Source organism: Lynx rufus, unplaced genomic scaffold (genome assembly GCF_022079265.1).
Source record: "Lynx rufus isolate CCGP_SWC_20201006 ecotype Redwood Valley unplaced genomic scaffold, mLynRuf1.p SCAF_9, whole genome shotgun sequence".
NCBI lineage: Eukaryota > Metazoa > Chordata > Mammalia > Carnivora > Felidae > Lynx > Lynx rufus.
In genome coordinates, this window is record NW_025814897.1 from 55,203,694 (window position 1) to 55,219,854 (window position 16,161).

The 16,161-nt window shown below is 36.3% G+C and overlaps 1 protein-coding gene across 1 annotated transcript in view; it reads left to right on the forward strand.

The window, feature by feature from the left end:
- GDPD4 (glycerophosphodiester phosphodiesterase domain containing 4) overlaps positions 1-16,161 on the forward strand; it is a 137,156-nt gene that overhangs the window by 71,513 nt on the left and 49,482 nt on the right. The window contains exons 11-12 of the mRNA XM_047072489.1: positions 11,786-12,007; positions 12,930-13,084. Of these exons, the coding sequence (XP_046928445.1) occupies positions 11,786-12,007; positions 12,930-13,084 (377 nt within the window). The remainder of the gene's footprint in view (positions 1-11,785; positions 12,008-12,929; positions 13,085-16,161) is intronic.

Consider the following 16,161-nt stretch of genomic DNA (forward strand, 5'->3'; position numbering starts at 1 on the left):
GTTAGATAAAATACTCCTTTTTCTGCTGATAGCAATTTATTTTTGTCTATATAGATTCTATACTTTTACTCTTCCCCTTTCATATTTTTGCTGTCAGAAATGATCTTTTATGTTGTGAATTTGTTACCAAATTGTAATAGTTATAGTTATTTTTAATGCTCTTTTTCTTTAACCTTTGTGCTATAATTGTTTAACATCATATTCTAAAATACAGTTAGTGTTCTGATTCTGCCTTTGTATCACCTTACTCAGAGTTTTTGTGTACATGTGTCATTTCAGGTAGACAAGCTCCTTTCAGCATTTTTTGTAAGGTAGGTCTAGTGGTGGTAAACTCCACTAGCTTTTGCTTGTCTGGGAAAGTCTTTATTTCTCCTTCATATCTGAAGGATAACTTTGTTGGATAAAGTATTTTGGACCGGCAGTTTTCAATCTTTCAGTACCCTGAATATGTCATTCCGCTCTCTTCTGGCCTAGAAATCTGCTCATAGTCTAATAGGGGTTCCTTTGTAGGCTGCTTTAAAAAAACTCTTGGCAGCCTCTCACATTTCCTTATTATTGACTTTTGACAGCTTTATTATAATGTGTCTTGGAGAAGGTCTTTGCATTGAGATAATGTTATGTATTGGCTCCATGGACTTTTGTGTCCCAACTCTTTCAACAGGTTTGAGAAGTTCTCCACTGTTTGTTCTTTTCTTTTCTTTTCTTTTCTTTTCTTTTCTTTTCTTTTCTTTTCTTTTCTTTTCTTTTTTTCTTTCTTTCTTTCTTTCTTTCTTTCTTTCTTTCTTTCTTTCTTTCTTTCTCTTTCTTAGTTTTTTCATTTTTGAGAGAGACAGAGCACGAGCAGGGGAAGGGTAAAGAGAGAGGGAGACACAGAATCTGAAGCAGACTCCAGATGACCTGAGACGAAGTTGATGCTTCAATGACTGAGCCACCTGGGCACCCCTCCGCTGTTCTTTCTTTTTTTTTTTTTAATTTTTTAAAATTTATTTTTGAGAGAGAGAGAGACAGAGCACAAGCAGGGGAGGGGCAGAGAGAGAGAGGGAGACACAGAATCCAGAGAGGGAGACGTAGGCTACAGGCTCTACCTGTCAGCACAGAACTTGACACGGGGTTTGAACTCGTGAACCAGGAGATCATGATCTGAGCCGAAGTTGGATGCTTAACCAACTGAGCCACCCAGGCACCCCTCCACTGTGATTTCTTTAAGTAAACTCTCTGCCCCTTTCTCTTCTAGTATACCCATTATTCTTATTTTGGCTCTTCTAAGGGAGTCTGATAGTTCTCATAGGGTTTCTTCACTTTTTAAAAGTCTTAGCTGTCTCTTTCCTACCTGAATCATTTCAAGATTCCTGTTTTTCAGCTTGCTTATTTCTTCCATTTGATTTGCTCTATTTCTAATGTTTTCTAATACATTCTTCATCTCATTTATTAAGTTCTTCAGCTCCAGAATTTGTTTGGTTCTTTAAAAATATTCCCAAATGTTTTTAAAAACATAGCTCTAAGAAACCCTAGATAAAATAGGGTATCTCAAAGGAAATTAGATAATATTTTGAACTGAATGAAAATAGAACGTATTGAAACTGGTAGAATTCAACTAAAGTTATGCTTAGAGGAAAACCCCCTTGGGATTATCTGCTTATATTAGGAATGAAGAGTCTCAAATCAGTAATCTAAGCTTCCTGTTTAAGACACTAGAAAAATAACAGTGAATTAAACCAAAAATAAGAATAAGAAAAGAAGTAATAAATAGCAGAAACCAGTGGAATGGAAACAGAGAAATAGAAAATGTCAGTGAAAGAAACTTATTCTTTGAAGAGATCAACAAAACTGATAAGCTTCTAACTAAGTGACCAAGACAAAAAGAAGACACAAATTTCAAGTATTAGAGATAAAGGTTTATCCATTCAGATCCTCCAGACATTAAAGAAGATAATAATGAAATACTGGTAATAGTGGAGCTGGCTCATATTAGTTCATAAGAGCCAATTATTAAATTTAAGAATTTTTGGAACCAATTCTTATATCAGTTATGAAATTAGGCATGGTTATAGTATTTAACCAACAAAAACTTGACAAGCACTACAGTCAGATCTCTTTATTTCTCAAGAGCTCCTTGTTAAGCATTTAGCAGCACATCATTGTCTATGAACAGCTGTGCTTATAAATATGAAAATTTAGGTGAAATGGAACAATTGTTTGAAATACACAAGCTACCAAAACTCACTCAGGAAGAAATATGTAACCTAAATAGTCCTATTTAAGACTATTTAAGACTATTTAAGTCCTATTTAAGACTATCTATTCAAGAAACTGAATTTGTAGTTTAAAAACATCCCACAGGAAACCAGTTTGTAGATGTGTTCACTGGTGAATTCTACCAAATGCACAAGCAACAAATAATACCAATTCTAAATTCTCTTCCATAAAATAAAAAAATAATAATCTCCAGTACATTTTTATGAGGCCAGAATTTCTTATAACAAATCTATAAAAAGGCATTTTAAAGAAATCTCAAGACTGATAAAACCTCATGAATACAGATATAAAAATCATTAAGAAAATGTTAATCTGAATCTAGCAATATGTAAAAATGATAATATACTGTGATCAAAGAGGTATCATGCTGACAATGCATGGTTTATAGTTGAAAATCAATTAATTTAACCATGTTAACACACAAAGAAGAAAACGTATAATCTCAATTCATGAAGAAAAATCATTTCATAAATTTAACTTCCATTCTTGATAAAAACTCTCAGAGAACTAAAAATATAAAGGAACTACCTTTTTTTGATAAAGATAATTCTATAATATACCTAACATCATACTTATTGGTGAAAGAATGAACTTATTCTCCTTAAGACTTGGAAAAAAGAAGAATGTCTCACCACTCCTATTCAACATCATATTGTAAATCCTAGCCAGTGCAATAAGGGAAGAAGGCATACAGACTGGAAAAGAAGAAATATAATTATTTCTCTTTGCAGGGGACATTATTGCCGGTGTAAAAAATCCCAAGAAATCTACAAAAAATATTCAAGAACTAATAGGTGAATTTAGTATGGACACAAGAAACAAGGTCAATATTTAAAGAAACACAAAACAAAACAAAAAACCCTAAATTTAATCAGAGAGGACTTCTCATTTCAGCTACAACACATAAAGAGCTTGGAAGTGCTAACTCCCATCCTTAAAAAAAAGAGAGAAAGAGAGAGAGAAAACGCAAAACAAATTGGAAATCAATGCCTTTTTTTAGATCCATAAAAGAATTGAAATCACAGGGCAAACCATCACTCTGGACAGAGCCACTCAATCTAGAGAGAAAGGTGAGTACAGAGAATCACAGCCAAGATCAGTTTACTAGAAGCAGAAGCCACTGGGGCCAAGAACTGGTAGGAACAGTTTAAGTTATTGGTAATTTTGATTAATGCTGGAGGCTGAGTGTGGACTAGCTTGAGAATTAAAAACTCTTGGGGACCCAGTTTTATATAGACTCCCATTTTGCCTCCAAGGACTCCCATCAGGTCTTCATAGTGAGGACTGGGGAAAAAACTTCTGTTTTGGGCAGCAGGAGGAGAAAAGTAACTTTTTTGAAATAACATCCTGAGTGTTCTCCATTGCAAAGCCCTAGTCTTCAGGGAGAACTACTATTCCAGAACCTCATCTAACATGTGGGAAGGGCAGTTAGTCAACTCCAGTTCACTCTAATCTTCCTGCCCATGTGAGGGTAGAGAAAAAAAAGACTAGAAAATGCTTCTGGAACTTACACTCAGTAAAAGCCAAGATTTAATCATAAGATTGTAGAATGCTTCCTTTTCCCAACACCTTACCACCACATGAATAGGGCTTCAATATAATAATAGTGGGTTACAACTGAGAGGGCTGCAAAACATACTTTGTCTAAGAAGGAGCTCTTAAGGAATCCAAAGACAATAGGAGAGGAAACAAAACAAAACACAGAAACTGAATCCTCTAGTACCTATAGCTATATAAAAACATAATTATCTCAGTCCCTCATATCCATGACATCATGTCCAGTTTCCAACAAAAAAATTTTAAGATACTAAGACAAGATAAAGCACAATATGAAGAGACAAAAAAAAAGTGCCCAGATATAACACAGATTTTGGAATTATTAGAGAATTTTAAATAACTATGATTAATATGCTAATAGATCTAATGGAAAAAGTAGGCTATGTTAATAGCTTTAATGAAAAAAGTAGAGAACATGCAAGAAAAGATAAGTAATGTAAGCAGAGAGATGAAAATTCTAAGAATTGAAAGCCTAGAAATAAAAAATATTTAAGTGAAATGAAGAATGCCTTTGATGAGCTTATCAGTAGCATGGACACAGATGAAGAAAGAATCAGTAATCTTGAAGATACATCATCAGAAACTTCCCAAACTGAAACACAAAGAGATAACTGAAAAAGAGTACAATAGCCAAGATTTAGGGGGGACATTATCAGTAGATTGGACACAGATAAAGAAAGAATCAGGGGCGCCTGGGTGGCGCAGTCGGTTAAGCGTCCGACTTCAGCCAGGTCACGATCTCGCGGTCCGGGAGTTCGAGCCCCGCGTCGGGCTCTGGGCTGACAGCTCAGAGCCTGGAGCCTGCTTCCAATTCTGTGTCTCCCTCTCTCTCTGCCCCTCCCCCGTTCATGCTCTGTCTCTCTCTGTCCCAAAAATAAATAAACGTTGAAAAAAAAAAATTAAAAAAAAAAAAAAGAAAGAATCAGTAATCTTGAAGATACATCACCAGAAACTTCCCAAACTGAAACACAAAGAGATAACTGAAAAGAACACAATAGCCAAGAATTATGGGGAAAATTACAAAAGGTATTAACATACATGTAATAAGAATACCAAATGGAGAAGAAAAAATATTTGAAGTAATAATGGTTGAAAATCTTCCAAAATTAGTGACAGACATCAAACCACAGATCCAAAAATCTGAGAGAATACCAAATAGGATAAATACCAAAAAATAGTCATAGTTTTTAAAGCTATTTTAAGTTGCAGTGACTATTTAATAAGGAAATGCTTTAGCCCAACCAAAAAGTAAACATGGTTACTAGTATAAATTCATAGTCCACAGAGGGAAGACACTGTACAAAACCATGTTAGAGAACCTCAAAGGGCCCTTTGGTGCAAAGTTCCAATTCATTTCTCACTTTATAGTTTTTCCAGGATTATGTTGGTTACAGGTGGGGAAAGAACTGGTCATACTTCTGATGTCATAGAATAGTTACCTTATCAGTGTTTGATATTGCAGCCAATTTATCCCTACTGTAATGAATTGTGTCATGAAGATTTGGGGGAAGTATCCATTGGAAGTTAACTGGTGTGGGGCACCTGAGTGGCTCAGTCGGTTAAGTGTCTGACTGTTGGTTCAGCTTAGATCATGATCTCATGGTTCATGAGTTCAAGCCCCGCGCTGGGCTTCATGCTGATAGTGTGGAGCCTGCTTGGGATTCTCAATCTCTCTCTCTCCCTCTCCCTCTCCCTCTCTCCCTGCCCCTCTCCTGCTCATGCTCTAAACAAACATTTAAAAAATTTTTGAAAAAAAGGTTAACTGGTGCTACAAGGTAGCCACCATGAATCTGGCAACCTGATTAGTTGTAGTGTTTCTTTTCAGAATTGGGGGCCAAATTTTATGCATTAATGGTGGAATTCCTAAACCCCGTAGATTGGTCTTTGTTCTTTATAAAAGGCCCTTGTCTAAGGGTTTTAGTCAGAGCATTTTGTTTAGTATAATGATCTGCTAAAGTATTTCTTCTAATGTCTCTTTACTGTGGACCTCTACCTTTAGGACAGCAATTTATTTGGGAAGCTTCAAGGCACCCAGTTTGTGTATTTGTTATTCATGTTTAATACAGATAACTAAAAAGGTAAAAAAACTTCTCACATGCCCTAGAGAAGGCCCTAATTTTGGCCACTCAAGCCAATTTGATAACTGGTAATAGATTTGAGATTTTGTGAGAGAATCTGGAAAAATCAGTTTATTATGAAGAATGTGCATAATCCATTTATTATTATCTTTTTTAATTGTTAAGATAAAACCTGTCAGTAAACAATATTAGATCAAGATTTGGTATAGGAGCACACAAAAGGTTTGTTCCAAGCATGGAAAGTTCTCAAATTACAGAAATTAGGAGATTCTCCTTTGGTAGGATAATACAGTTGCTGTATGAAGAGTGTTATATTGGTGAATGGCAATACAAGAAAAGAAAATGACTATTTCATAATTAATTAACTGGCATAAAACATTGGGTATTTTTGGTTAACAACAGAGATTGTATGGAATGTGTTTCCATAAAATAGAAAGATGAAACTAGTATAGCATCTGAAGATTCTTAGACTAATTTCACCAGGCCTGCATTTTCTTCTGAAGCAAAGATAAAAAACCTTGATACTGGATCAATGGGCATTAATAGACAATGAGTCTTTGTTATTACAGCTTACTAATACTTTCAGACCATGGCCTCCCCTTCTGTGTACTTTCAAAAGGAAATGTTTATTATGATCTAGAAGATCAGCAAAGATGATTGTTGAAGAAATTATTTTGAGATTACTGAAGGTCTTTTTGGTTTCCATGTTTTGTGAAAATGGTTCCAAAATGTTTGATTAAGTCTAATTATACACAGAGGTCTGTTTCAAAACAGTCTGTTGTATATACTCTACAACATCCACTTAATTCCAGAAATTATTTAATTGTCCTTAGTGTTTGGCCTTGGATAATTTGTATCTCTCATTAGATACGTCCTTCCTCAGCCAGTATATCATGGTCTAGATCAAGTGTTGGCAAACTATGGCTTGTTGTACAAATCCAGCCACTAGCTATTTTTGTACAGCCTGTGAGCTCATAAGAGTTTTTTTTTTTTTTTTTTTTTATATGAAGTTTATTGACAAATTGGTTTCCATACAACACCCAGTGCTCATCCCAAAAGGTGCCCTCCTCAATACCCATCACCCACCCGCCCCTCCCTCCCACCCCCCATCAACCCTCAGTTTGTTCTCAGTTTTTAACAGTCTCTTATGCTTTGGCTCTCTCCCACTCTAACGTCCTTTTTTTTTTTTTTCCTTCCCCTCCCCCATGGGTTCCTGTTAAGTTTCTCAGGATCCACATAAGAGTGAAACCATATGGTATCTGTCTTTCTCTGTATGGCTTATTTCACTTAGCATCACACTCTCCAGTTCCATCCACGTTGCTACAAAAGGCCATATTTCATTTTTTCTCATTGCCACGTAGTATTCCATTGTGTATATAAACCACAATTTCTTTATCCATTCATCAGTTGATGGACATTTAGGCTCTTTCCATAATTTGGCTATTGTTGACAGTGCTGCTATGAACATTGGGGTACAAGTGCCCCTATGCATCAGTACTCCTGTATCCCTTGGGTAGATTCCTAGCAGTGCTATTGCTGGGTCATAGGGTAGGTCTATTTTTAATTTTCTGAGGAACCTCCACACTGCTTTCCAGAGCGGCTGCACCAATTTGCATTCCCACCAACAGTGCAAGAGGGTTCCCGTTTCTCCACATCCTCTCCAGCATCTATAGTCTCCTGATTTGTTCATTTTGGCCACTCTGACTGGCGTGAGGTGATACCTGAGTGTGGTTTTGATTTGTATTTCCCTGATAAGGAGCGACGCTGAACATCTTTTCATGTGCCTGTTGGCCATCTGGATGTCTTCTTTAGAGAAGTGTCTATTCATGTTTTCTGCCCATTTCTTCACTGGGTTATTTGTTTTTCGGGTGTGGAGTTTGGTGAGCTCTTTATAGATTCTAGATACTAGCCCTTTGTCCGATATGTCATTTGCAAATATCTTTTCCCATTCCGTTGGTTGCCTTTTAGTTTTGTTGGTTGTTTCCTTTGCTGTGCAGAAGCTTTTTATCTTCATAAGGTCCCAGTAATTCACTTTTGCTTTTAATTCCCTTGCCTTTGGGGATGTGTCGAGTAAGAGATTGCTACGGCTGAGGTCAGAGAGGTCTTTTCCTGCTTTCTCCTCTAAGGTTCTGATGGTTTCCTGTCTCACATTTAGGTCCTTTATCCATTTTGAGTTTATTTTTGTAAATGGTGTGAGAAAGTGGTCTAGTTTCAACCTTCTGCATGTTGCTGTCCAGTTCTCCCAACACCATTTGTTAAAGAGGCTGTCTTTTTTCCATTGGATGTTCTTTCCTGCTTTGTCAAAGATGAGTTGGCCATATGTTTGTGGGTCTAGTTCTGGGGTTTCTATTCTATTCCATTGGTCCATGTGTCTGTTTTTGTGCCAATACCATGCTGTCTTGATGATGACAGCTTTGTAGTAGAGGCTGAAGTCTGGGATTGTGATGCCTCCTGCTTTGGTCTTCTATAAGAGTTGTTTTTACATTTCTAAATGGTTGAACAAAGTCAAAAGAAAAATGTTTCATGACCTGTAAAAATGATATAAAACTCAGATTTCAGGGTCCATAAGTAAAGTGTTTTTTTTGGAACACAGCCATGCTTATTCATTATGAATTGTCTTTTGCTGTTTTTGCACTGTAGAAGCAGAGTTGAGTAGTTGTGACAGAGACTGTATGACCCACAAAGTAAAAAATACTTAGTGTCTGGCCCTTCACAGAATAAGTTTGCTGAACCCTGGATAATGAACTGTTACTTTGTAGAATTAAAATTTCTTTTTCTTTTATTTTTTTAATTTTAAGTTTATTTTATTTCACTTTTGAAAGAGACAGGCATGAGTAAGGGAGGGACATAGAAAGAGGGAGAGAGAGAATCGCAGGCAGGCTCTGTGCTGCCAGCCCAGAGCCTGAAGCGGGGCTTGAACTTACAAAACTGCGAGATCATGACTTGAGCTGAAATAGAGTCAGTGAGCCACCCAGGTGCCCCTAAAATTTTTTTTAGAAGCTTCATGAATATGTAGTTGATCTTGCAATTTCAATATGTCTTATTGCATATCCCTATGATCTTGGTTTAACACTTGAGAAAAGTAGGATGGGGCTTCAGTAAATGTCTAAGGCATAATTTTCCAGGTAAATTGTTGATTGTTCCCTGGTGAAGGCAATACATATTGATTGTCTTCATCAGCTAAAACAGGAAAGAAAGTAGAGATAGGGCCAAAGAGATTGTATTTGCATTAGGCAGTACTAGAAAATGAGGTATATAACTCTTTGGCTAATAACTTACAGATGTGGGACAAATCTGTATCTTCTACCATCTCAGTTTTGGGTTTTCTTTTTTTAAACAGGTAAAACAAACATTTTGCTTGGACTAAAGCAAGGGATAGTTAATCCTTATTTTATTAAATCTGTTATAGTTGGCTTAGATCTTCCTTAACTTCAGCATTAAGAGGATTTTAGGCAACAGTGTCAAGAGAGTCAATATGAACCTTACTGGTTTGACTCTCAATTATTCTGTCATTTCCCCTCATGGGGTTCTAGTTCTGTGCCCCATTATTTGCTTGTTTTGGAATCAATATACTAATGTCCATGCTATAATTTGATAATGTGCAGTAGAATTTTCTGCAACTCCTGAAAATATTTTGTCTGCAGTATATTTCTTCTGGTGGGTCTTTTTGCACAGTAGATTCCTAATGATGAAATTTATAGGAAAGTGCCATAGGGAAGGAAGAGTTCTGACAAAAGTAACAGTTATAGGTTGGGACATGGAAAAGGATTTAAGATGGTTAGAAATTCCCACTACTTGAATAGTTTTGGTACTTTGAGCAGTCTGATTTTCCATGGTAGTGGTATTAATAGTAAAGGTAGTGGCACCAGTATCAACAAGAAGCTATATTGTTCATCTATATTTATATATAGTTATCTTCAGAATCACATGCTGGGTAGTAGTGTTTCCCTTTAAGTGGTATCATTGGGCAGATTTTGGATAATTGTTCCATTTCTTACCAATAGGGTACATTGGATTCTCCTACTTGTAATTTCTCTAAGCATAAGCATAGAGAATGAGGACATTTTTAGTGTTTTTATGTGGAGAACCACAAGTTTGTTTTCATTTCTAGCTTGTTGTTTTCTAGGGCTTTTAAAAAAAATGTTCAACAACTTGTTGGAGATAGTCTAAACTGGTTTTGTCCCGTTCCAGTTTATTTTTCTAAGTCTCCTGTTTTATGTACCAAAAAAAGAGGCTCAATTTGCTTCTGCTGTTAGATCTACCCCAAATTACTATTTAAAGCTTACTGGAATCCTGTTTTAAACCCTGTTGTTTAATATTTATTTTTTAAAAAAATTTTGTTCAATTTATCCTTAAAGAAAAGGCTTTATAAATGTCCTTCCATAGAGTATTTCTTATTCTTTTTGCTCATTCAGGGACATTTTAAAAATTATGCACAGCTGATTTATTTCAGTTCTGTCTTGGTGTTTCTCTTTCTGCTCTTTTAACAGTTTCCCCACATGAAGGTCTAATAATTAAGTGAAATCAGTTGTTCTATATCTGGAAGAATCTACCGAATTCTTGAATTCTGAGGCAATTTTTTTATTTTCCTGAGGATTAAGAAGACCCTTAATAATAGACCTCAACTGAGGTCTAGACTATGATTTAATTCAACTTCTATGATCTGGCTTCTGTTCTAGTTTGATGATACTGTGCAATATGATGATTTCTTTTCTGAAAAGAGGGAGATCAGGGGAAGGGGAAGAAATAGAAATCTAGGGTGAGAATGAGAATGAAGATAAAGTCGTGTAGAAAAAGATATTACTTGAGTCTTGAGAAAAGGACCCATGTCCTGTTTCCTTCTTAGAGATAGCCTTTTATCACTGACTTCACCCACAAATTATCTAAAATAAACAAATGACTATAAAAGTAGCCATTTTTAAAATTAATATAGCTAATAGATGTATGGACTGAGGTATAAAATGAAATTCTTTGAAAAATATTGCAAAGAATATATGACAATTCCTGCCATAAGGAAGGTACACTCCAGTAGGAGCAGTAGAGAGTGAGGGAACTAATGTGAATTGTGCACTTTTCTATGTACTAGACATGCTTATAGAACCTGTAAATGTTTTATCATATTTAATATTCAAAATAATCCTGAGAAATACATAGGTTACCTCTCCACATCCCCATTTTATAGTTTGGGCAATGAAAACTTTGAGAATTTAAATGGTTTTACCACAGTTACACAGAAAGAAGTATATGAAGTCAAAATTTGAATCTGGCCTAAGACATAAATAGAAGGCAAAATGAAATGTACAACTGAGGCATAAAAATGAGTTTTTGGAATTTAATACCATCAAAGTCTTTTTAGCTCAGGAATATTTAAGGAAGGCTTCATGAAGGGGGTAGCACTTAAGCTGGGCTTTGTAGGTTTAGGATAAGATTTAACAGGTGGATACAGCAAGGAAAACCAATGAGTGATAGAGCTGGGATTGAATCCAATTTAATCTTAAGCCAAACCCTGTTTTTCCATTACACATAACTAGAACAGTGAGAGCAAATGTGGGAAGCCAGTGTGACTTTTATAAAAAGAGATTGTATTACTTCAAGTTATAGAAAAAAATCTGAAAAGGAAGGTCAGGACAAAAGTATTAAGGACTTTCCATGCAAATACGACATGTTCTACAGCGTAGAAGAAATCATTCCAAATACCATAATTACCTATTAAGATTACATTCAATTTCTCTCCTTGGCAACTGTTATTTCAGGACCAGTATTTCAGAGGATCTGGTGGGTTGGATGATAATGGAGCAACGTGGGGATAGGCCTGGGTGTGGGGCTATCTAGCAGGAGAATTGGAAATTGCTTTTGATAGGAGCCAATGTATTCTCTGATGTATTTGTTTTTAGTTTAAACCATTTTACCACATGAAACCCCTATCAAGGGCTGATCGTGAAAAAGCAGAAAATCAGAGGATTCCAAAACTAACTGACTTATTGGAACTTGCACAGAAGGAAAAAAAATTTGTGATATTTGATCTTAATACCCCTCCACGAAAACATCCTCTCAGACACACGTATATTCGCCATGTAGTAAGCGTGATCCTTGCCTCTAAAATTGAGCAACATCTGGTATGTCTGTCTCATTATTTATGGTAGAGGTTGGGAGGTGGGTAGCATGTCCCAGGAGCATAGCAATTGAACCTGACCTAGCTTGTAGATCTTCCCTGGGATGTCTAAATAATTTTGCTATCTGTAGAAATAGAGATTGTTGCTTATGTAGCTACACGTGGCAATCTAAGAATGACCCAGTTAAGTTTATCTCAGTGGGGAAAAACACAGAAGCTGTTTGCTACTCCAAACCAAATGAAATAACAGCACTCTGTTAAAAAAAAAAAGTATGTGTGTAATGACTATACAATGTAACCTGCACCATCACTAGCATAGAACTATTAGAAGGGGCCTGGATAGCACTAAGGCTTTGAGGATTTGACTTTAATTAATGGTACAGAAGAAAGAGCTGGTTCTTATTTGAGCAGAGATTTGTTCATCATGTTTTTCAGAAGCAACTCTCTGCACTTGGGCAATCATTCCAAATCTCTTAAGTTATTAAAATATGGTAGAGTGCTGAGTGAAACAAATGTGTGTCTTCTTGCAAATGGAACTATTTCCACAGATGAGTCATAATAGTATTCCCCATTGACAGGAAATGACCCCTCTCAAAGATGATTTTTAGCATCATCAGCTGGAGGAAATAGGATTCCTACCTTTCATCTGCACCTACCAACTCCTCATCCACTTTGGCTAGTGTGGGGCTATCTGAACACAATGGGCCCTTGACTCAGGATATTAACTTTAAGAAATCTCACTCCAGAACAACCCTGGTGAAAGTCCCATCATAAGAGTTCATTGGATGGTATTAGGCCACGTTGACTCTTTCACCAAGGGCTAGAATCTCTCTCTACTCTCTATAGACTGTTACCAGTGCTGGAATGAGGCTCTTTGTACCTAGAGAGCTGATTATCCACTAAAGACTTCCTTTTTCTCCTTACAGATTTTTTGGTTGCCAAGTTTTGATAGGCAGTATGTCCAAAGCAGAGCTCCTGGTTTTCAGCAAGTGGGCCAGTTATTTTCCATTGAACGTCTTACAAAAGAAAATATCAGTAGAATAAATGTTGACTACAAGAGGTTGTTCTACAAAGGATTGAAGTAAGTGTTTGACCATGTCTTTCTTGGCATGTATCGCCTTGCATAAAATCTGCATTACCACCAGACTACTTTAATTAGCATCTCCTCATATCAGGATTTCTTTGTGTGGCTCTTTTTGAATCCCATTTTCCCCTTCTTACCCTTCTCACCCTGTCTTCCTCCTTCCCTCTGCTAGCAAACATTTGTATAGACTGTGTCCCTGTCTGTGGAACATAGTCATCAGCCTCTGCTTTACCTCCAGTCTGTTATCATTCAACACACTTTTTTGTGTGCTTGGTGTTTTTGTTCTTATATAAGTCAGAAATCAGAAAGTTGTTTATTTCCTTCAGCCATTACTAGAAGCATTGCAGTACCTCATAAATAGCTTTGTGGTTCAGATAGCCAGATTTCTTATGAGATAATTAAGAACATGCCTAAATAAATAAAAAATAAAAACAAGTTAAAACAGCCAAGCACAAGAAGAAACTAAAATTATTGTCTATATTTATAAATATGTAATTAGCAACAGCTTTTCAGAATTAAAAGCACCAGGGGATAAAATGGCAACTTTTTCCAAACTTAACTGTTATTAATCACTGCTTAATTTAATCCATAGTTCCTTTCTCTTAGATTTAAAAGTAATTTTTTTCAGATGATTGTAAATGCTTCAAAGCCAATGTTTTCCTTGGAGATATATATATATCTATCTATATATATATAGATATATATATATCTAAAATCTCCTTGGACTTAATAAAAATTACCCTTAGATACCTTTCTGCATCTCAAGCCATGAGCTAGGCTGTTGGATTTACTTCTGTTCTTATTCTCACTTCTCTCACCCCTCTGGCCATGGGATGGTTGATCATAAAATGTATCTTTTTCCTTTTAGCAGTGGAAAATTATATATGTTTTACCTCTATTTCCCAATCAGAGGATTTCTCTTTTCTGAACTACTACTTCTATTTTGAGTATATTTCCCTTTCCTTTTACTTTTTTCAAATAGAAAATGGATCTGTGGTGATGTTCTTCTCTTCTACTCATAATTTTTTTTTGAGAGAGAGAGAGAAAGAGACTGAGCAGGGGAGGGGCACAGGGAGAGGGAGAGAGATTATCTTTTTTAAAAATTTAATTTATTTTTTTTTAAATTACATTCAAGTTAGTTATCATATAGTGCAAGAGTGATTTCAGGAGTAGATTCCTTAATGCCCCTTACCCATTTAGCCCTTCTACAACCCTTCCAGTAACACTCTGTTTGTTCTCCATATTTAAGAGTCTCTTATGTTTTGTCCCCCTCCCTGTTTTTTTTATTATTTTTGCCTTCCTTCCCTTATGTTCATCTGTTTTGTATCTTAAATTCCTCATATGAGTGAAGTCATATGATATTTGTCTTTCTCTGACTAATTTCGCTTAGCATAATACCCTCCAGTTCCATCCACGTAGTTGTGAATGGCAAGATTCATTCTTTTTGATTTCCGAGTAAAACCTCCATTGTATATATATACACCACATTTCCTTTATCCATTCATCCATCGATGGACATTTGGGCTCTTTCCATACTTCGGCTATTGTTGATAGCGCTGCTATGAACATGGGGGTGCATGTGCCCCTTCGAAACAGCACACCTGTATCCCTTGGATAGATGCCCAGTAGTGCAATTGCTGGGGCATAGGGTACTTCTATTTTTAATTTTTGAGGAACCTCCATACTGTTTTCCGGAGTGGCTGCACCAGCTTGCATTCCCACCAATGATGCAAAAGAGATCCTCTGCCTCTGCATCCTCACCAATATCTGTTGTTGCCTGAGTTGTTAATGTTAGATATTCTGACAGGTGTGAGGTGGTATCTCATTGTGGTTTTTGTTTGTATTTACCTGATGATGAGTGATGTGGAACATTTTCTCATGTGTGAGTTGGCCATCTGGATGTCTTCTTTGGAGAAGTGTCTATTCATGTCTTTGGCCCATTTCTTCACTGGATTCTTTGTTTTTGGGGGGTTGAGTTTGATAAGTTCTTATAGATTTTGGATACTAACCCTTTATCTGATATGTTGTTTGCAAATATTTTCTCCCATTCCATTGGTTGCCTTTAAGTTTTGCTGATTGTTCCTTTCGCTGTGTAGAAGCTTTTTATTTTGATGAAGTCCCAATAGTTCATTTTTGCTTTTGTTTCCCTTGCCTCTGGAGACGTGTTGGGTAAGAAGTTGCTGTGGCCAAGGTCAGAGAGGTTTTTGCCTGTTTCTCCTCAAGGATTTTGATGGCTTCCTGTCTTACATATAGGTCTTTCGTCCATTTTGAGTTTATTTTTGTGTATGGTGTAAGAAAGTGGTCCGGGTTCATTTTTCTACATGTCGCTGTCCAGTTTTCCCAGCACCACTTGCTGAAGAGACTGTCTTTACTTCATTGGATATTCTTTCCTGCTTTGTCAAAGATTAGTTGCCCATAAGTTTGTGGGTCCATTTCTGGGTTCTGTATTCTGTTCTGTTGATCTGAGTGTCTGTTTTTGTGACAGTACCATACTGTCTTGATGAGTACAGCTTTGTAATACAATTTGAAGTACGGGATTGTGATGCCTCCTGCTTTGGTTTTCTTTTTCAACATTTCTTTGGCTATTCAGGGTCTTTTCTGGTTCCATACAAATTTTAGAATTGTTTGTTCTAGCTCTGTGAAGAATGCTGGTGTTATTTTGATAGGTATTGCATTGAGTATGTAGATTGCATTTGAGTATGTAGATTGACATTTTAGCAATATTTGTTCTTCCTATCCAGGGGCATGGAATCTTTTTCCATTTTTTGTGTCTTCTTTAATTTCTTTCATAAGCTTTCTGTAGTTTTCAGCGTATAGATTTTTCACCTCTTTGGTTAGATTTATTCCTAGGTATTTTATGGGTTTTGGTGCAATTGTCGGTGGAATCGATTCCTTGATTTCTCTTTCTGTTGCTTCATTATTGGTGTATGGGAATGCAACAAATTTCTGTGCATTTGTTTTATATCCTGCAACTTTGCTGAATTCATCAATCAGTTCTAGCAGTTTTTTGGTAGAATCTTTTGGGTTTTCCATAGAGAGTATTGTGTCATCTGCAAAGAGTGAAAGGTTGACCT